Source organism: Eufriesea mexicana, unplaced genomic scaffold (assembly GCF_001483705.2).
Source record: "Eufriesea mexicana isolate 0111107269 unplaced genomic scaffold, ASM148370v2 scaffold7107, whole genome shotgun sequence".
Lineage (NCBI taxonomy): Eukaryota > Metazoa > Arthropoda > Insecta > Hymenoptera > Apidae > Eufriesea > Eufriesea mexicana.
The window spans coordinates 134881-157124 of NW_016914943.1; the positions used below are offsets into that span (position 1 = coordinate 134881).

General features: G+C 27.8%; 3 protein-coding genes across 3 annotated transcripts; 2 read left to right on the forward strand and 1 right to left on the reverse strand.

The window, feature by feature from the left end:
* Positions 1 to 755: 755 nt before the first annotated feature.
* fh (frataxin) lies at positions 756 to 2243 on the forward strand. Its single transcript, XM_017907169.1, has 3 exons — positions 756 to 1017; positions 1758 to 1878; positions 1974 to 2243. Exons 1-3 carry the CDS (start codon positions 779 to 781, stop codon positions 2241 to 2243), a joined length of 630 nt encoding a protein of 209 aa, XP_017762658.1. The 5' UTR covers positions 756 to 778.
* A 548-nt stretch (positions 2244 to 2791) lies between these two features.
* On the forward strand, positions 2792 to 12582 carry LOC108552564 (uncharacterized). Its single transcript, XM_017907175.1, has 13 exons — positions 2792 to 2866; positions 3140 to 3407; positions 3576 to 3720; positions 5255 to 5454; positions 6355 to 6461; positions 7494 to 7715; positions 8829 to 9032; positions 9422 to 9724; positions 9810 to 9908; positions 10474 to 10856; positions 11483 to 11594; positions 11682 to 11840; positions 12352 to 12582. The coding sequence occupies exons 1-13, from the start codon at positions 2792 to 2794 to the stop codon at positions 12547 to 12549; spliced, it is 2475 nt and encodes an 824-aa protein (XP_017762664.1). The 3' UTR covers positions 12550 to 12582.
* Positions 12583 to 18258: 5676 nt separating this feature from the next.
* On the reverse strand, positions 18259 to 21290 carry LOC108552558 (uncharacterized). Its single transcript, XM_017907170.1, has 5 exons — positions 20462 to 21290; positions 19677 to 20371; positions 18916 to 19590; positions 18457 to 18693; positions 18259 to 18351 (listed from the first exon to the last, which is right to left on the reverse strand). The coding sequence occupies exons 1-5, from the start codon at positions 21288 to 21290 to the stop codon at positions 18259 to 18261; spliced, it is 2529 nt and encodes an 842-aa protein (XP_017762659.1).
* Between the last annotated feature and the right edge of the window lie 954 nt (positions 21291 to 22244).

Sequence of the window (22244 nt, forward strand, 5' to 3'; positions counted from 1 at the left end):
AAATAATATTTTTGCCTTTTTTTTGTTTTGTGTTGTACATACAGTTATATTTTTAATAAAAATTAAGTTGTTTATGTAGAATTAAAAAAAAATTTGTTTTTAATAAATTTTCGGAACGTAACCTCACTTTTTGTACTGTGTCTGGGTCTCATACAACACGGTTTCACACAACACGGCATTTTTTGGGAACCGATCTACCGTGTTATAGGAGGGTTACCTGTTTTTGAGACGTAGAATTTTTAATATTTCGAAATAAAATATATAGGACTTAGGTCACTTGTATAATTATCGATATGGATAATAAATAATTCCATTGAATTTAAACCATTTGTAATTTATTTGAAATTTTAAAAGCCTTTTTAAACCTTGAAAATGTACAATTTATGTTAAGTTATTGCTTTAAGATGTAAATTAATATATATCAAAATAATTATAAGTTTGGTGTTCGTTTCCTTATCATAAAATATATTCAATATAATACATCAATTAAAGCTTAAAAACCATTATAAAATCAATTCCGGTTCTTGAAACAATTTTAAAGAACTCTTATTTTTTATGTTAGACATTTTTTTAACGTTCAAATAACTTATAAAATATCGATTCTATTTAGGTTCTATATTTATTTCAAAATGTCTAATAAAAATATAATGAATATATATATATATATATTTGTATACACATTTCAAAACTATGTTTTGCGCAGAGAAGACACAGCGTCTTGTCGTTTATCCTTTTGGCGTCTTGTTTGATCAATATACGTTATATAAAAATTTGTATCATGCTACTAACCAGAAACATAATAAGAAGTAGCCTTTTTCGAATTCTATCATATGATTCAGTATTAAATATAAACAAATATGTAATACAAGAATTCGATGTAAGATGTCGAAAAAATATAGGTTATCTTGAATTACATCCTAAACAGTATTCAAATGTAAACAACGATCTAAAGACGTTAAATTACACATTAATAGCAAATTTTAGTTCAGACAGTAGTGCAGGATTTTCAACTACACAGTGAGTAGATATTAAAACGATATACAATAAATAAAGCTTACTTTTTATCAAATTTCCTACAATTAAATTATTAATATAATTTTTTATATTAATGCAATCATATATATGTATGACTATGTATTCATAATTTTAGTTCTAATCTATCTCAGATTTCATCTTTATTTGCATATTTATTTTTCATTAATGTACGGTCTGTTGTGTTTAGATTAATTATTGTTTGCTTTTTAATATTTTAATCTTATTCCCTAAGGTATAATACTCTTTATCTCATATTGATTGTTATAAAATTTGTTGCTTTTTCTTATTTGTTATTAATATAATTTTACAATTGTTTTTCAACAGTTCTGTTTTACTTTCAATCTGCTATGAACATTTATTAAATATGTAACTCCGACAATCAGAATCATTTTTATTGCATATGGTATATATCATATTATCATATACTTTATAAGTTATCCTATTTTTTATTTACATTACCTATGTCAGTTTAATCATATTATCGTACTCTTATACTGTTATACCATGTAGTATTATTCTTTCGCCACTGTCATTGTTCTTTTAACATACCTCTACGTTTGACTAAAAGAAAATTTCAAGTAATTTTCTAATAGTATTTTTAACATTGTTTAATTTATATTTGCAAGTATTATTAGAAGTTTGACTTTAAAATTTTTAATCTAAACTGTAGAAATGAGATTTATTTATATATAAATAATGTAATGAAAAAATTTTTTTTATAGAGAATTAACACCTGTACAATTTGAGAAAATTTCTGATGAAACACTTGATTCTTTAACTGAATATTTCGATGAACTAATAGAAAAAGCAGCTCATTTGTTAGATGCAGATGTATCATATGGGGTATATTTTATTGAAATTTGTATTAATGTGTAATAATTACTAAATTATTGCATAATTATAATTTATAGATATTAATGTCATAATTGATTTTTCAGGATGGTGTATTAACTGTTAAATTTGGTAATTCCTTTGGTACTTATGTCATAAATCGACAAACTCCAAATAAACAAATTTGGTTATCTTCTCCAAAGTCTGGTCCAAAACGATATGATTTTATAAATGGTAAATGGATTTATAAACATGATGGAAAAACATTACATGAATTACTCGATAATGAAATACCAGCAATTATAAGAGATCAAACAAATTTCAATAAGTGTTCCTTTAGTGGAAGAGAGAGAGAAGCTGCAATGAAGAGTCTTTAACTATTTCTATTGATGATTGAAGTTGTAATTGCAATTAAAATGACTGAATGTATTAGATTGGAAATGTAAAATCTCCTGATTCATGTACATAAACAATAATATAATGTAGATAGTACATTGTAATATATTTATGTGAGTACTTATATTGTTGTAAAATATTGACACAAATATTTGCATGATAGAACAGCACATGTAGTATATTTTTACTTTTGCTATAGACTAATTAAGAATTTAGTATTTATATTTGTATATATATTTTTACGTAAAAAGAGAAATGTAGAAATAGTACATAAGAGTAACTTATTTTAAACTTTGAATATTGCTATAAGAGACAAAATACTTGAAATATATTCTTTACACACAATCAATGTATATTTTAATATATATTATTTCTTGAATATTCTTTTTGTAAATAAATAATATGCAAGTTGTATGTTCCTCAATTTTTATCTATTTATATATCTGTATGTTTAATAATGTAAAATAATATAATAAATTTTTTTACAATTCTGAGAATATTATCATATAATACTAAAAAAACAACAAAAATGGAGATTATGGAAGATGGCAATTTAGTAGATCGTGTTAGAATCTTATTACAACGGGACATGCAATATTATCAGGTATTACTACTTCATTTATGAATATTAAGATATAGAAATATATAGCAATGTATAGAAAGATGAGTTCCAACCAAAAGCATTTATCATAATTAAATATCTATGAAATAAACATTTCTTTATAAAATAATCAAACATATGGGCACATGTAAGAAATTTATCATCTATTTTACAAATCATGTCATTACATATTATTCATTATTCTTACAAACTAATAATATTACTAATTTGCTACCATATTAATATGATATTATATGATATGTCATAATGATATAGGAAATGCAAACCGTATTAAAAGAGCCACTTTGTTCTCGTGTTAGTGGCGGAAAACTTGATTTTCCAAGGCATGCATCATTTGCTGCTGTTAAAATAGTGGCTTGGTGGGAGGTAGACTTTCAAGCTGCTTTTAAGCGCCATTCTGGTTTAACAAATTTAATAGAAAATGAGGCTTCCGCAATTGTTGAAAGTGAAGAAAGAGTTATTAAAAAAATTCAACCATCTGAATTTGTACTACTTGTTGTCGATACTGCTGATAAATTACTAGGTAAAAAAAAATACGTTTACAAAAAATTAAGAACTAGATCTGTTTGGATACTTAAATAAATATCTAGGGTTACTAGATTTTAAGCTTTATTAAAATAAACAAAATTAGAAATATTAATGAATATCTCATATTTTAATATATAAATGTTTCGTAATAAAATTATTTCAGAACATTTACATCTGCTTATTCAAGAATCATTAGATCATGCAGATTTAACGGTATTAACAGCTACTTTAGGAGCAGCTGCGTTAATTCGAAATTGTCTATGGTGTTATAATCAACAAACTAAAAGTTCAATTTCCCCACAATCAAGGTATTTATATATGATGTTCCAGAAAATTTTAATATTTAAAGATTTTTATTGCAATAATAATAACTCAATTTATTAATTAATTTATTTAATTATAAACCTCAAAACTTTTTAGTAACGAAACAATATATACAATGGTAAAATTCAAATAACGATGTTCACGATTATTTTAATACTTTGAATGATTTATATGTAGCTTTTAAATTATACTTGTAGTTATATTATATGGATAAAAAAATTACAAAGTTGATTATAAACTGCAAATGTTTATTTTATAAATTACAAATTAAATTTTATGTGCTATTATGCATTTTTAATTACATTTGGTAACCTAATACCACATAATCTTTATATTCTAGTATGAACTATAATATAAATAATCATAAACTTATGTCCATTGCATTAAAATAAAATAAAAATTTGATTACTATACACGTATATCGTTCAAATTATGTGACAACTTCCGTAAATTAAAAAAATTTTGTTTAAAAGAAAAAAAAGAAAAAATGAACCTTTCTCTTACTAGAAAAATATTATTCATCTTCTCTTTTTATCGTCTTATACATTCTTCTAAATATAAATCGATACTCGTTAAAATAATAATTTTAATAAGAATATATAATTACAGAAAATGACGAACATTTAAAATAATTAAATAAGAATATTTAATAAAGATATTGTTTTCTAGATTTACAAATTTGATTACTTTTGAAATTTTCAGTTCTAAAATCATGCTTAAAATCCCTTAATTACTCATTTAAATATTTTTATGCACTTTTCCCTTTAAATATATATTTTATTTTTTAAACACTTCTATCACAACGAAAATTTTGGTATAACTTACATAAATATCGATTACGTATTTTTTAGTGTATTTATATATTTTTTTAAATTTACTGGAATTTACATCTGATTAATTTGTTCGTGTAAACTAAATGCGTAACAGAATTATATTTATACACTATTTTGTATTTATAATTATATTTAACATCACATTACACTCATAACATTACATTTAATATCGAATTATACAAATATTACAATTTAATTATTCATATAATAAATATCGTTATGATGTCTCTAAATAACAATATTATTCAGAATGTAGTTAAAAAACTACATTGTTATATAGCATGTTTTATATTAGATATATATGTTAATGAGTTCAAAAAGCAGAAGCAATTACGAGATAAATTATTTATAATTTTATGATTACATTTTTCTAATTATTTCAAATAACAGTAAAATTTTTCAAAATTCGTCTCCAATTTCTTTCTCGTTTAATATACTAATTATTTATTTAATTAATTAGCTACTACATTGTCAAAATATAATAGAGTTAAAGAATCCTGTTGTGTTCATCGATTCATGAACAGTATTAATACTTGCACGCGGCATAAAAATCTTATTTCAATAATAATAGTATTACATCACTGTCGTTTCAATATTTCAAAAATTTTTGATACAAACTCTTCATTAATTTAGACTTCGTCCATATTTAATTGTAATTAATTTTCATAATTCTTGTTTCATGTAGCGAGAGATTAAATACGTCGTACAAGTCTTACCATGAAATGGCTGAAGCTGTAGCAGAACGATTACTGGATTTACATTGTCGTTTAATATCTTTATACATACTCAACGAAGCTGAATCTCTTAGTTGGCATGGCAGTAAGTCATTTTTTGAACGAGAGCGTTGCTCTTTCGTAATACAAATGTGGTGGCTGTACATGCAAGGTAACTATTGTACTATACAGGATGTTCTAGCAACGGTGGTACAGCCAGCAAGGGGGTGATTCTACATGAAAAAGTAAATCGAAAATAAAGATTACAATTTTTTCATTCAAAGCATCAATTTCGAGAAAATTAATTTTGAATATTCACCGAGCGCGCGTGCACTTAGCTATAGCTTGTATGGATAGACCATTAAGACATGAATATTGATGGAATAACCGAAGAGTGGGTGATTCTATATGAAAAAATAAATCGAAAATAAAGAATAAAGTTTTCTCATTTGAAGCTTCGTTCTCGAGAAAATCGACTTTGAATATTTACTGAGTACGCTGGTACACTAGATGACCATTTAAACAGGTCAAAATTAAGTGCATCCGTATTCGGTGAATTCTCAAAGTCGATTTTCTCGATAACGAAGCTCCGAGTGAAAAAATTTTATTCTTTATTTTCAATTTGCTTTTTCATGTAGAATCACCCCCTTCCTGGCTGTACTACCGTTGTTGGACATCTGTATAAACACAGCTATATATTACAAAATCAAAAAGTAGAATATTTTCAATTTATTTTTGTAAACATAATGGAACACTGTAGCGTTTGATATTGGAATTTGAGGTGAATTTTTCGAAATATCGAAATTTCAAAATCGAAGGAAGTTTCAAGTTTCGAGAATTCGAAATTTCACTTTTTTTTTTGTAGTTCGAAATTTCTGAAATAATCGAAATCAATGAATAAGGAAAAAAATATTTCATCATGCAACTATAGGATTATAGATAATGGATCAGCACTATAATTAATAAAAGGAAGAAGTAAATTAGGTCCCAAAAAAGTTTTGATGATATTTAACGTGTTAAATATTTACGATATAATTAATTTTTACAAATTTTTATATTCTCATACTTTTAGGAACAAAGACAGACTTATGGAACACCGTATCCCCAAAAATGGCACAACGCATTTTTTCTGGGATGTTGAATGAATCCTTATCAATTATCGTTACGAGATTTATTTATGTAAGTGTACCTCCAAATACATATGCATGTTGTTAGTCATTTACATTAACCTCTCTCTTACGACAGTACTCTTCTTCTTGATTATTTAAGATTAGTTTAAAAATTTACTGTACCATAGTACGATACAAGTTGTAACAAATTTTATAATCTATTATCTTGAGAAAATTAACTCGTTATTATATGTGAATAAACGATAGTAATCGTTATACAGAATCGTTTAAAATTAAATAAGAAAAAGTGATATTAGATACTGACCAGAACTTTTATTTTATTTTTACAATCTTTTTTCCAATGTTCAATTATATTAAACATTTCGTGATATACTTATACCCTTAATCCTTTCACGAATATAATCGTATAATTTGTGAAAATAATATTGCGCAGACAATATGACACACATAGCAAGAAAGAAATTTCAAGATTATATCAGAAAATAATCCTGTAATAAAAATAAATAAAATCAGGAAATAATTTAACAATACATACGATAAACATTTATTGCAGATATGAGTCGTGGTGGCGCTAGTGAGTTAAATAGAAAATCGTCTTAAAATTACTAGAATGCTTACTCGTGAAAGGGTTAATATTCTTTATCATTATATCGATTAACATTTTATAATTAATATCTGCATTTCTTTGCTAATGAAAAAAGATATTATAAATAATTAGAATTCTTTGCTTTTATTTAAGTTCTGGAAACTGACAACCATAACAGGTACTTAGATCATACTGTATCGGTACAATGATAAAATAATAAATTACAATAATACAATGACAAGTAGAAGAAATTAAATTAATTGACGAATAAATTTTTAATGATATTATGATATTAATGATTATTATTGCACCATAATATATTTAAGTAGAATAAATTTTATAAATTTTATAAAAATTCTATAAAGATAGAATATGATATATGATACGATAAATAAAATAAAATATATTTTACAATAAAAAATATAAAATACAAAAAAAAAATTTGAAATTAAAATTCAAATACAATACAGTAAAACACATGTTAATTACAAATAGGGTCGACCGAGTTTGGCACGATCTGAGCAATTTTGGACAGATGCCTTTAACGTTCTCTGCTGTACCGGATATCTTGCTTTGGGTGCTTGTGTAAATGCGAATGAAATGATTGGAATGAAATTAAATAGACTGCCCACTGCTATTAGGGATATACATACAAAATGCAATGAGTTGTTGATCTGTTTGTTGTTAAGGGGTACACCTCTTCAAGAATTATATCAGGTATAATAGTAATTACTTAAACAAGTATCATATGTAAACTATGCTGTAATATATTTTATAATTTTCCTTATTTTTCTTGAATTAATTAATTTAGTTTTGTTTCTTCCACGAATTAATAATTATTTATACAGATATATATCGAAAAATTTTATTCATTTTTAATTTTGTTTTTTTAAATATTTTTCAATTATGTATCTTCGTTAATTTCTTTTCCTTTTGTCAATTGTTAGAATTTTGTGTGGAATAAATTGAAGAAGAAGAAGATTCAAAATATTTTCATCAATTTTTTTTTTAAATATAATAACGAACTTAGTCTTTCTGATCATTAAACACGATTATACATAATTTCGCTTCAATCTGTGGAAGCAAATAAGCAGAGTACACAATAAAGAACATATCAAACAATTTTATCGTGTTACTACAGAAAACTACGGTATTTTTTGCACACATACCATTTTTAGAGCAAAAAATATAAATTTTGATTCAACGTGGAATAATATTTATTGTTTCTTAAAATAAAGATCATGAAACTCTTTTATATAATTTTAGACAAATACATACTTTGATAAACATTGTAGAAAAGATTTAAAAAAAGAATGTATTCTGTATATTATTACTTTATTATTCATTTTATAATATACAAATACAATATTTATGTTTGTGTAAATTACAATAAAAGTATTTAATTTGCTACTTATCTTTATTTATTTATATTTACAAGTTATTTTATTCAATAAAAATATTTATTGCATTAATTTGTGAAATCACTTTGTTTTTAAAGAATGAGACTGAAAATAATTCAAATTTTTTAAAGTTTTTTAGTACTTTCTTATGTATTTTTTATTTAGTTAATGAAATATAAACATATATTAAATTAATTTTTGGAATTACTTTTTTTTAAGTACTGTATAGAACTGTATCGAAGTGTAAATATTCTAATTTAATATATGGTAATTTTTTAATTTTATAATAATTTTCTATTCATTTAATGAAATTTGATATTAGAAGTCGCTGCTTTTTTTTAAAGTATGGAAATGAAATTTTTAAATTTCTACTTTAAGCTAAATTTTATGGTAATTTGTTACTTTAAATTTTATTAAATTTCCATTACAGGCATTTCGTGTTGGTTTTGAAAATTTAGCAATATTAAAACCACGTCGTGAACCTGCTCCCTGGTTATTAATATGTGCACCAAATTTATTAGGTTCTACCGATTCTGATGTTTACGTCTCAAATTTATCTGAAGATCGAGTTGTGATTTTAGAATTGAACGTTCTTAGACATCAACCCCAACCGAATTGGCCGCAATTAATGAAGGTACTTATACTATGACTATTAATAGTATCTCCTAGAAAGTATATTTTTACAAATTTTAATTTTTTTTTATAATTTTTCAATGTTTTTGTTATAAAAAATCAGAAAAAGCATTTAAGATTGTATATAAACAGTAAATTCGTTTCTTGTAAATTTTTTATTTTTACAACTATCTTTGTTATATATAATTATTTTTTAAATAAGGTCAATAAATAGCTACACTTGTAATTATAATTCTACTTTTTCATTGAATATAAAGAAAAATTATTCAAATATTGAACCTTATGCAATTGTAATGAATGAATCTATTGATAAGTATACAAGTTTTCTTAATCACTTAATTCAACAGACATGTTTGCATAATTGAATATCCTATTCTTAAATTTTCACAGGTAATCCTTATGAATAACTATGCAGTGGCAAAAATATTATTGAACACTCTAATCCACAAATGTGATAAATTTACATGTGAAAATGATTTTGAAAATTTTGAAAAGTTCAAACTAAATGAAAAGAACTGTGGTGGTTTTTTATGCAGTAGCATAACATGCAATCCATCAATGAAAATAACACCAGAGTTAAGCCTTTATAGTTTAATGTACATTTTGACATATGTAGCACATGATCCTGGTAATGTTATTGTGCCAGCTTTAAAGCAAGATCCAGAGTGGTGCAATTATCTTAATAGACAACAGGTATTCATTAAAGTATTAAAAAATGAGATTTAAAAATATTATTAATGTATATGACATTTATGATTATATGAATTTATCGGTCTAGGTTTGGAATCAATCAAGACCACCCTGGCTGAATGCAATTTTAAATCCCTTAAAGGACATGATGCCACCAATCATTGAAATACTGTTAGAAGCTGTAAGAGTAAGTTGTCAACAGTAATTGTAGAGTTATATATTCTTTAAATTAAACATTAAAATATAAATGTAGATATATTTAAGCTCAACATATTCTATTGCACACATAATGAGACTCTATTGATTTGATAAGAAGAAATTTTCAAACTTAAAATGTTAATTTTTTATTAAATAATCTCATTATCTAAACTATTTTTTTTATTTAATTTAATGTTTAATATTCTTAGGATTATCCTTTTATTTAATTTTACAAGGATATTTTTGCCACTCTCTTGATTATTTTAAGGATATACAATATACGCAATATACTTACAAAATATTATGGATTTCTCAACTATTTTTAAAAGACTTACATCTATGAACCTTCTGATCAACTTGTTTCCAACTTAGTGTGTACATTTTCTCTTTAAATATCACAAAATGTTTAGCTGAAATTGGATAATATTCAGTTAACAAACTTAATAATAGGACAATTTTGGCTTTTATATTCATGAATTTTATGAGTTTATAATTATGAAAAAGATTGATAAACATTGATATTTCAATCAAAGTAACCTATTCATAATTTTCAGACAGGGGCTAGTATGTATCAAGCAATGTCTTTGGTAATTGGTTGTTTCACTGAATTGTATGTAACATTACCATCTGCAATTTTGAAGACTATACTTGCACTGAATGATAATATACCTGCTCATTGTCATCCAATTGGAGGAAATGTTCTTCTTCATGTTCTATGTGCTTCTCTTTATACTGCCCTTATTGACTACTCAAAACATTGTGAAACGGAAATTCAAGATGATTTGACATCTAGAGAAATAGATTATGAATTAAATTTCTTTGATCCCAATGATATATCAGGAACTGTGATTGCATTGGCTGAAGCTATTTGCAGCATCGATGAAGACAATAAGCATACTTCTCAAATCAATGATTTCTTTCAACTTGTAAAAAAGAAGTAAGATTAATTTAACAATTTTTGTAAACCTCTTATAATGTATGAAAAATTATCTTTTATTATTTTGAAATATATTTTTATTACTTATGAAATTATTTATTAGAATTAAAAATCCTAGTTTGTACATTATTGAAACAAATAGGAAATAACTTGTTTGTTTTTATTTTTTATTATTTTCTAAGGAAATATAATTTGTCAACACTGATTAATTAGATGAAGAAACTCAACAAATTTAACTGAGGCTAAATTAATCTTTTCTGTATTTTGTTTCATGAAAATTTTATAAAAGGATTATTTTAATAAATTATATATAAACTTATATCACTTAATTATACTAAAGATTTTATACTACAAGATATTATACCTAATTATTATTTTTGCATAAAGACACGTAATGTAGGTACTTAAACCATGAAATGAAAATATTAATTGGATCCATGACATTATGTACATATTTAAGTTTATAACAATTCCTGTACTACTGGACAATTCGTATGATGCAATTTAAAGTAACATAATTAATATAATATATTTTACAATCGCCCATAAGTCTATACAAACTAATTTGACTAATGATTAAATTTAAATGGACAGATTTCTTTAACGCACTATGATTAATCTTTTAGCGTACAAGCATCGAATATGAATCCTTGCTACAATGAATCAACCATGTCTTCCATTATTGATACGTATACCGATGAACTGTTGTTTACTAGTTCTGGACGTCAGGCTTTAAAGGCAAGTAAGAAGAAAATATAAAAAAAACTATTTTTATTAATTTATTATATTTATATCTTAATTAAAAAATAAAAGTTTTCATTGCAGGTAATACATGAATTTTTAATTCGTGTATCTGATTTAGTGTTAAATAATTTACGACAAAATAATGTTAATAAAATTGTGGGCCATATACCCGAAATTTCGCCCCTTCTTAAACCATTGACTCATATAATGTTCCATATCGAAGATACAGAATTTGATCAGGTTAGTAAAATTGCAATAGTGTGGTAGGATAAATAAATAGTAAAATTAATTAAACAAATATCTCGTTATTTAATTATACACAAATTATTGCTTTACTAAATCTCGAATAAAAAAAGGTTTAAATTGAATTAAACAGAATCTTTATACCTTTATAATTACAAGGATTAATTTTGATTACTATTTTACATTCTATGTACTAATAATTTTCATTAATTGTTAATTTCCTATTCGACGCATATTGATAAAATAAATAATCAAAAGTAATGCCATATGTGTTTATTTACTTTCTAGCAATTTAATTCATGTGTTAATTATAATTATTTATTTTATCAATATGTATCGAATAGTAAAATTAACAATTAATGAAAATTATTAATATAAATATGATACAATATATTTTTAATAGAAATAAAATTCTACCTTAATAAATAGAGATTTCGTAGATGAAGAAATTTTTACATCGAAAATTTACATATTTAGAGTGAGTGATGAAGCGCTATTTTATTTGCAGTTTCTTATAGAGTATGACAAAACAAATTGGAGAAAAATTTTGAATATGCCGCTTTCTATTTCTGACGACCATGCACGGAGTCAACTTTTGTCACGACCAGAATTTAAAAATGTCGGTGAATTGGATCACAAAGATAAAGAAGCAGTGTGTTCGCTTAAAAAGCTTTGCTCTTCTACAAAAACCGCTCATTTTAAATAATGATATTTTACAGTATCTTAAATAATATTTTAAATTACAGCACTTTATAGTTTAATTGCATACCATATACATAATAACATTTTAATTAGAGTACTTTTACATTACAGTGTCTTAAATTATAGTATTCTTAATTATAATAATCGTAAACTATAAAATTTTTAATAACAATTTCAAATTATAGTACACTAAACAATAGTAATTTGAAATTACAATATCTTTAATTTATAACGCTTGTAATGATAATGTTTTAAACTACAATGTTTGTAATTATAGTACTTTAAATTACACTATATTAATTTTTAATTATAATATTTAAATAATAAATACATTATATAATATGAATTATTATAAACTGCGGATAACGGACGTACTCCCGTTTTCAGCCTCTAAATATATTCTATTTTCTTTGTTAAAGTAATATAGTAAGAGGTTGAGACACCGATAAACTTTCTCTTCTCTTCCCGATACCGGATGACGCGACAAAAAAATAAACAGAATCTTTATACCTTTATAATTACAAGGATTAATTTTGATTACTATTTTACATTCTATGTACTAATAATTTTCATTAATTGTTAATTTCCTATTCGACGCATATTGATAAAATAAATAATCAAAAGTAATGCCATATGTGTTTATTTACTTTCTAGCAATTTAATTCATGTGTTAATTATAATTATTTATTTTATCAATATGTATCGAATAGTAAAATTAACAATTAATGAAAATTATTAATATAAATATGATACAATATATTTTTAATAGAAATAAAATTCTACCTTAATAAATAGAGATTTCGTAGATGAAGAAATTTTTACATCGAAAATTTACATATTTAGAGTGAGTGATGAAGCGCTATTTTATTTGCAGTTTCTTATAGAGTATGACAAAACAAATTGGAGAAAAATTTTGAATATGCCGCTTTCTATTTCTGACGACCATGCACGGAGTCAACTTTTGTCACGACCAGAATTTAAAAATGTCGGTGAATTGGATCACAAAGATAAAGAAGCAGTGTGTTCGCTTAAAAAGCTTTGCTCTTCTACAAAAACCGCTCATTTTAAATAATGATATTTTACAGTATCTTAAATAATATTTTAAATTACAGCACTTTATAGTTTAATTGCATACCATATACATAATAACATTTTAATTAGAGTACTTTTACATTACAGTGTCTTAAATTATAGTATTCTTAATTATAATAATCGTAAACTATAAAATTTTTAATAACAATTTCAAATTATAGTACACTAAACAATAGTAATTTGAAATTACAATATCTTTAATTTATAACGCTTGTAATGATAATGCTTTAAACTACAATGTTTGTAATTATAGTACTTTAAATTACACTATATTAATTTTTAATTATAATATTTAAATAATAAATACATTATATAATATGAATTATTATAAACTGCGGATAACGGACGTACTCCCGTTTTCAGCCTCTAAATATATTCTATTTTCTTTGTTAAAGTAATATAGTAAGAGGTTGAGACACCGATAAACTTTCTCTTCTCTTCCCGATACCGGATGACGCGACAAAAAAATTAGTTTTAATTACTATAAGTTGAATTAAGTTTTCTACTATGTTGTATTGCGCATCGCGGCCTGCACCGAATTCGGTGTTCCGCTTACGAATATATCGTTATAACTAACGGGGATGCAAGGTGCCACAAATAATTTTTATACAGCCATCTTCAGTACATTCCAAGGAATACAACCATATAAGATTTATTGCAAATTCGCGTGAACTCCGCTTTCTGCATGCTGCTATATAGCCAAGAATACGAAAAAAGTGGGTTTCGGTAGAATCTCTATTACAAGCGTTAAAATATGAATATTTCACTTTTCTTTCACAAATATATAGCTAAAAGACCGCACGTCAATACTATATCAACAAATATAAACTGACCTTTATCGTTATAAAGATACAGTGCAGCAATTTCAGTAAAATAACGCGATCACCTTAAAGCAGGCATTTTTTCCTATTTTCAAAGCTGAAAGAAATTCTGGATAATTTATAGCTGTTTTCGTGTACACCATAACGTTTTTCAGACATTTGAGAATATATGGTTAAAATTTGATGAATTCTCAAGAACATCAGAAAATTGAATAAAGTCCATGTTTTTGGCGATCCCAATCATTATGCGACGCACGTTCGTACCGGTTCAGGTTTTGCTCCCATAGCTCGCGAGGACAAACACGTGCGTGCTAATGATCTCTTCATATAATATACTTCGGTAGGTAGTATAAACAAATCGACTGTTAATCGATTGATTCAGAACCATGCTATTCAGCCGATTAGCCCGCGAAAATAGGATCCTGTTTTCAGTGCTGATCTGTACTGACATTGGTTCCTAAATGCTACCGGCATTGACTCCGTCATCACCCTTACCCTCGTCCGTCGAGTCGATGTACGACATTATACAGTCAACCGAGGTTAAAGTCTAATGAAGTCTTACTCCGTCGTCGATTATATTATAGTCATCAAAAACGATCCGCGAAACGTGCCCCCAGCAAAGCAGAAGGACGACTGGGCGCATACACATGCCAGAGCACGAGTGTACGCATCGGGGATCGAGGTTCTAGAGAGATCAGAACCATCGAGAACGTTCCGTGACGCGTAACCTCCGCGAAAGCAAAGAATGACCGGGGGCCCACTTTTCATACGTAGACCTCCGTATAAATACACCTTATAAATGCCTCGTATACGATGATACGTATAAAAAGTGGATTCCCAATCTCCAGGACAATCAATCCTTCCAAAAAGTCTACTGGAATCTTACTCCATCGTCGATTTTATGCAACTGATACCCTAGATTGCGCACTACGCGCGTGATCTCGTACGGTTCAAGATATTTGTGCGTTACCTTGATGGCTGATCCTCTCAAGGTTCGCTTGTTAGCAACTATACTCCGTTCAATGACAATTGTATCACTTTCCAATGACACAAATTTTTTCGTTCAAATTTCATTTTATTTTTACCAAAGCTCGTAATAAAAATTTAAGTTCATGTATCACAGAAATGATTTATTTTAGAGAGCTCCTTTACAAGGTATTCCAAAACTGATATTAAAATATAGGATTAATTGTACAAGATAATTTGACTACATTCTCTAAACTATAATACTTCTGCAGATATTGTTTTGCGAACAATCGAAATACTCATGAAAATTCTTTCTAGTTATTGATTTACTACTACAATAAATATAACAATGCGCGCAATACAATACATACAGGATGTTCCAGCAACGGTAGTATAAACTGAGTAGGAGGTGATTCTATACGAAAAAACAAATCGAAAAGAATAAAATTTTTTCATTCGAAGCTTCGTTCTCGAGAAAATCGACTTTGAATATTCACCAAGTACCTCCCTTCTGGTTGTACTATCGCTACTGGGACACCCTGTACACACAGGAAATACATTAGTTAATCAAAGCGATTGAAACGTAAAACTCTCAAATTATAATGCCGCATATTTGTTCATTACATACATTAGTAGCACGTGTCTTTACAAGTACAGCCATTAAACACACGTGACTATTCAATGGAATCTTTTCATGACATTATAATTCATTGACTATTTCGCAAGACAAAATGTAACACTTCATTCCAGATAAAACTGTTGGCGCAAACAATTTTTTAAATAATTCGTACATAGTTAATAACGGTCCTTTCATAAGACCTTCAAGTGTAACCTATGAAAGCCAGAAAGTGATAACAAAATAGCCTCATTTTTGTTGAATTTTAAAACTTCTTCTCAATATTCACATTTGTTTCTTTTTCTTTGAAAACTTTTAATGCAAGCTGGTACAACGATCACAGCATACCAAATAATTTCACAATTCTTGCAACAGTCAGTCGCACGAGTCAGAAAATATACGAGACACCCAGTTTCTAAATCTCAGGCCTACCCGAGTACATTATAAAATGCCTCCAACATTATCCGACTTCGAACAGATGAAATTTACAAGATCGCAAATATTTGTCGAATTATATTATCCTTTCACTTAATGCCAGGAATGGCTGATGTTCGAAATATTTATTTGCACAAATGATTCGGTTAAAACCATAAAACAATAAATATTTATTGCTTTAAATCTACAGTTGAAACTAATGTAGATCTGCGTTAACACCGAATACGTGAAAACCCTGTATGATCATTTTATCTACATCGTACAACTATCTGATATACAAGTACTTGACCTTTGCTATTCTTACGTTCAAGAAAAACGTTTGATAGGACACCTGGCACTGGTGAGACTACTGACAAGTTCCAGATAAAACGCAATTTACTCTCATTTTGCTTCATCCTTGCTTCTTCTCTGCTTTTCCCTCTTTTCAATGTTACATCTGCCACCATAATTCTCACGTTTTCCATTTTCCAACGAACTGCTGTTTCAACTGCAAGTAAAAACAATTCTACAATTTCGGTACTCTTTATTCTCTCGATTCAAAGAACCTTTCCATCAGCCTTACGTCTTCGTTCCATACTCACCTCCTTGAAAACGCAGAAAGGTGCTCGTTAATCGTTTGTTTTATAATTACTTTGGTAGCAAGTGCATTGTTGGAATTCAGTAATTCATCGAGGAATCATTTGTAAAACGTTAGATTTGAACAGTCAAACAGTTCGTTGAATAGCTCTATTTTCCATATGGTACAATTCTTCTGCGTTTTCATCATTATGACATTTGTTATCTTCGATAGGGGTTTGAAATACTCGTATCTAAAATTTCAAGTAAATTTTGATAGTTTGCACTGCTGTGGATAATATTTCCTCCGAATCTGCACAATGAGCACGAAGGAACTGCGACGAGGCTTTATCCATTCTTTTCCTTTTCTGAAAGCAACTGGTCGACATCGCGATAATGCTATCTTCAAAATTCTCGCTGTAAGGTCACTCAAAGATAAATTGCATACTCAAATATCTTCCAGAAACAATATAATTTGATGGAATGTATTAAAGCCAACAAAAATCGTAAAAGTTTACACAGTGTCCCAATAATATACAATCTTGTTTATGTCATTATACTATGCTGGAATGCAGTAATTTACTAGTCCATTACGCTTCAATTCCCAGTAAATACGAGAATAACAATTACATATAATATTAATATAGCAACAAAAAATAGATTTCTCTTACTATTGGAAAACAGACTTTTTAAAGCCCCATACCCATAATGTTCCAATTTTTCAATTTAATATAATTTGTCGATATAGACAATAACGTCTTTTATAAATGATATTGTCAACAAAAATTCTAGACTATGTAACAAGTCATTGATTTAACGTGGTTTACAGCATTATAAGAATATGTATAAAATATCATCGAATATTACTATCAATCTACAATAGAAAATTATTTTATTCCAAAAATATATATGTGTATAAAAAATATATTTGTATCCGTGGCTTACGATTAGGTAGAATTTTTTAAATTTATCGAATAAAAACATGAATTTTCATTCAATAAATCCCATGTCTAGCAATACATATATATTTAGCTTTCAACACGTCCAAATACATTTTTAAGGTATTTTTATCACCGTTCTTTTTAAGAACTTGAATTAATGTATTTCCTTGATCATTGCGAGCATTTATTACAGCTTTGAACTGTTTAGAATTTATTGCTCTTACTTTGTTAACGAGCCTGATATTACCATTTTCCGCGTCCACAAACAATTCTTTTATTAATTTTAACTAACTGATAATATCAGGATCAATAGAAAGACTAAACGGCGTCTTGTCGTTATTATTTTTCGCGTTATACTCTGCGCCGTGTTCCAGTAAGGTCTGAAAAATTTTCAAATTATTATATTTAGCCACAATGTGAAGTGACGTGCTACCGGTCTTAACGGTTTTAGTATTAACAAAATTATATAATTCGTCGCGATTTACATGCTGCAAAAGATTTTTAACAATCTGTTCGTGACCTCTGAAAGTGGCAACGTACAACGATGTTTTACCCTGGCTATTAACCGAAGCAACATCTGCTTCATATTTTAAGAACACGTTTACGATATCTGCCTTACCACTTTCAATACTGTCACATAACAATACGGAGCAATTCAAATCTGCAACAGTAACATCAGCACATTTTTCAAAAAACTGTTCAATTACTTTGACGTCATTATGCTTCATCGCAAGAATTAACATTTCTCTTACAATATTTATAATCGTTACATTACTTGGATGTTTTAGCGGTTATTCCATCTTGAGTCTTTCAATTAGATCGCAAAGTATTTCTGAAGCTTCGATATATTTTAACTGAGAAATAAGTATTTTAGATATGATACCCATTGTTGAGAATGTCTCTCCATGATCTTCCCCCAAATTCTTTCGGTGACCGTGATATACCTCCCAAAACATTCTCAAAGCTTCTTCATAGTTTCCACGAGCTAAAACTACTAGAGCTAAATTATTTTTTGCCGTATGGGTATAATAATGATTAGGAAATATAAACTTAAGTTTATTATAATTTTCTTCAAAAATTTGCTGTGCTATGTCGAATTTCTTTTGAATATAAAACTCGAAACCCATCTTATTTTTAGTGTTCAAAGTGGTCGGATGATCATCTCCGAAACGTTTTCTTTCTATTTCATATTGTCGCTGGGTAGAACTAAGAGCTTCATTATTCTCTGCTGTATTGCAGAGTGCTTCAAAACTTTCAGATATACGATCGTTTATAGTTGTAATCACAGGATGAATCTCCGTAAAAATGCGTTTCCATTTACTTAGTAATTCAGTAAAGCTCTGTAAAGCAATTTCATATTTCCCTTGATAATATAATATCTGCGCTTTAGTTAAGAAACTATGCAAAGTGTCAGGATGCTCAACACCTAAAATCTGCTCTTGTTTATTCAAAACATCCTGACAAATTACCATTACCTCATCACATTTGCCTTGTTGTCTTAACGTTTCCGCAATGAAACTACGAGTTTTTAAAATGTCAGGGTGGTCTGAACTAAGAACTTGTTTCTGAAGATTTAGTACTTCTTGAAACACATTAAGAGCATCAGGTAATCTGCCTTGCTTATAAAATGCTACGCCTATATTATATTTCATTAAATAGATACGAGGATGACACTGCTTTATAGTTTAGATGTAATTTTATATACTTCTTGCAACATTTTTAAGGCTTCACTTTGTCTTCCTTGTTCCAGGAATATACCGGCAACCATACCTTGTGTACTCAGCGTGCTAACATGATTTTCTCCCAAAATTTGTTTTTGTGTTGTATATACCTTTCTAAGCATTTGTAAGGCTATATCATATTTACCTTGTTTGCAAAATACTGCAGCTATGTCAGATTGAATACTTAGCATCTCTGTATTTTTATTACAATACCCGTCGTTAGCTAACAAAGCATCTAATGCTATATGATAGTATTTTAAAGTTTCGTCATATTTGCCTTGGTGAAAGAATACCAAACCGACATTATAGGCTACAGCTATAGATTCCAAATAGTATGGCTCAGCAATAATTTCGTTCAAAACTTTTTGAAAAATTTCACCAGCTATATTATAGTTTCCTTGGTGCATATGTATCAATCCCATAACATTTTTTGTCATCGACAAATGATATCGAACAATGTTGTTATCTTGTGATAGGGTATTTAACAAAGTCAAAAATCTCTGGCAGAATGAGAATGCTTCCTCGTACCTAACGCTCATCATAAATTCACGAATTATAAAATCTGCGACAAAGGCATACTTTATCACCAGTGCACTACATTTCTCTGTATAATTCCAAACAGATATTGCATGATTCATATTTTCTGTATTTACTCCGTTGTCGATGAAATATTTTAAAGCTTTTGTTAAAATTTATTCGTCTTTATTTTCATATTTTAATCTTCTTCTTATTACTTCCTGTACTAATTTATGTATACTAAATGCCGTACCTTCTAAATTAATTATTGAATACTGTTTTAATAATAGGATAGCAGAGCCTACTTTGTCCTCACAGTCTATAATATTTACAAATATTTTTGTAGATATATCTTCAGAAGCTAAGTAAGATGCGATACCTAATATTATTAAAGCATTACTACCATTTTCACTTTGACTTATTATATCAAAGGTAATATTCCAAGTTGTGACTATTGTTTCAATATAATCATTACTTGTGCCTTGACTTTCAAAACATCCTACCTTTTCATTATACTTTTCCAAATAATTGTCTATTTTAAACTCTGAACCCACAATTTTTAATTTCTCATCTTCTGTTTTTATATAAGATACAGTTTGTTGTAACGCTAAGGGAAAGCAATGTAATTTCTTTGCCAACACTCTAATAACATTATCTTGTACATCAGTTTCTATCTTAAGGGATTTTTTAATGAATTCTACAGCTTCGTTCTCCTTAAATATATCTAATTCTAATATGTGCACATTACTTGGCCAATATTTATTGCGAGAAGTAATTAAAATATATGATTTATTAGAGGAGCATGGTGAACATGGCAAAAAATTTTCTATACCATAATCAAATTCATTCTCACTTTTATATTTTACAGCATTATCAAAAATAAAAAGACATTTACTAGCAGACAAAAGCTTATATACATCCTCAACTATAGAACATATTTTCTTTTCTTTATTATCTGCATTTATCGTGCTAACCCCTAACTTGTCAGAAGCTAATCTGTGAAAAGATTCCACAAGTGTTTGGTAACTTTCGACGAAGGAAAGGAATCTATCTCCACCTTTATCCATCAACCAATTCAACATTTTGCGAAAAAATTTATTATATACATTTTCTGTGACAAGCCCTGTGACAAGAGTTAGTCGTTAACTACTATGCATCTACTGTAGGACTGAATGCCCACTAATTCTTACCAACTCGCTCATTCTAACGTCATTACAGAAGTAGATAAATGCGTTTCCCTTATTGACAAAAATAATCTCTTCCTATTAGCCTTATCATATTGCTCCGTGCGACAAAGCAAACAAAACCATCGTGATAAAGTGAGACAGACGTAAGGAATAAATGAATGAGCGTAGACACATCCTTATAGCATTATCTTCATACTCTTCTAGTGAATGTTTATTTCAGAATTTTATTTAACTATACTTGTATTTCATACATGTATTAAATACCTGTTCAGTATTTATGAAGAACAAGTAAAAATAATCATGTTTCGTTTTTGCTGTTTTATTCTCATTCTCGCAGGTTTGCAATGTATTATTAGAGTATAGAAATTTTGTGTATATCTTACACCTATATTAACATATATCGTTATCGAGCCTGAAGATAGCGGTTTCTGCAGTGTCAGATTAGCGATGACTACTGTTCCGTCCCGAAGAATGTGTTTATAACATGATTTTTATTCTAATGCTCATACCTTAACAGATCTAACGGTTTACGATATATTTTATATCGCGACTGCAATTCCGGAGGATAGGTGTGCCTCACCGCCGTTCTAGCGGATTAAGTTGCAAAGGTAAAGGCGAAAGTTTAGGAATTTTTACAAGTACCAGACTCGACAGATGGGACCCACGTGTGACAGACCCAACGAGCGACGGACGGACACCGCTTATAAATCGCGTCATTGACCATCAAAAATCGGCTCCTTGACAGTTTCCTACTCCTTAGCCAAAGGTCCTTCCGTCACACCCTCTGTCCAATTAAAACTCCTTACTTTTCCACCACCAACGTTTATTTTGCCCAATCAGAACTAAACT

Bases quoted from the DNA above. Each gene is read 5' to 3' on its own strand.
- fh (XM_017907169.1), top strand. From the start codon at position 779: ATGCTACTAACCAGAAACATAATAAGAAGTAGCCTTTTTCGAATTCTA. The intron at 1,018-1,757 runs GTGAGTAGATAT...TTTTTTTTATAG, and splicing joins GCAGGATTTTCAACTACACA to AGAATTAACACCTGTACAAT. The intron at 1,879-1,973 runs GTATATTTTATT...TTGATTTTTCAG, and splicing joins ATGCAGATGTATCATATGGG to GATGGTGTATTAACTGTTAA.
- LOC108552564 (XM_017907175.1), top strand. From the start codon at position 2,792: ATGGAGATTATGGAAGATGGCAATTTAGTAGATCGTGTTAGAATCTTA. The intron at 7,716-8,828 runs GTATAATAGTAA...TTTCCATTACAG, and splicing joins CTCTTCAAGAATTATATCAG to GCATTTCGTGTTGGTTTTGA. The intron at 9,909-10,473 runs GTAAGTTGTCAA...CATAATTTTCAG, and splicing joins TACTGTTAGAAGCTGTAAGA to ACAGGGGCTAGTATGTATCA.
- LOC108552558 (XM_017907170.1), bottom strand. From the start codon at position 21,290: ATGTTGAATTGGTTGATGGATAAAGGTGGAGATAGATTCCTTTCCTTC. The intron at 19,591-19,676 runs GTATATAAAATT...GCATTTTATAAG, and splicing joins CCTTAAAAATGTTGCAAGAA to CAAGGCAGATTACCTGATGC. The intron at 18,352-18,456 runs GTAAATCGCGAC...AAAATTTTTCAG, and splicing joins TTAAAAATCTTTTGCAGCAT to ACCTTACTGGAACACGGCGC.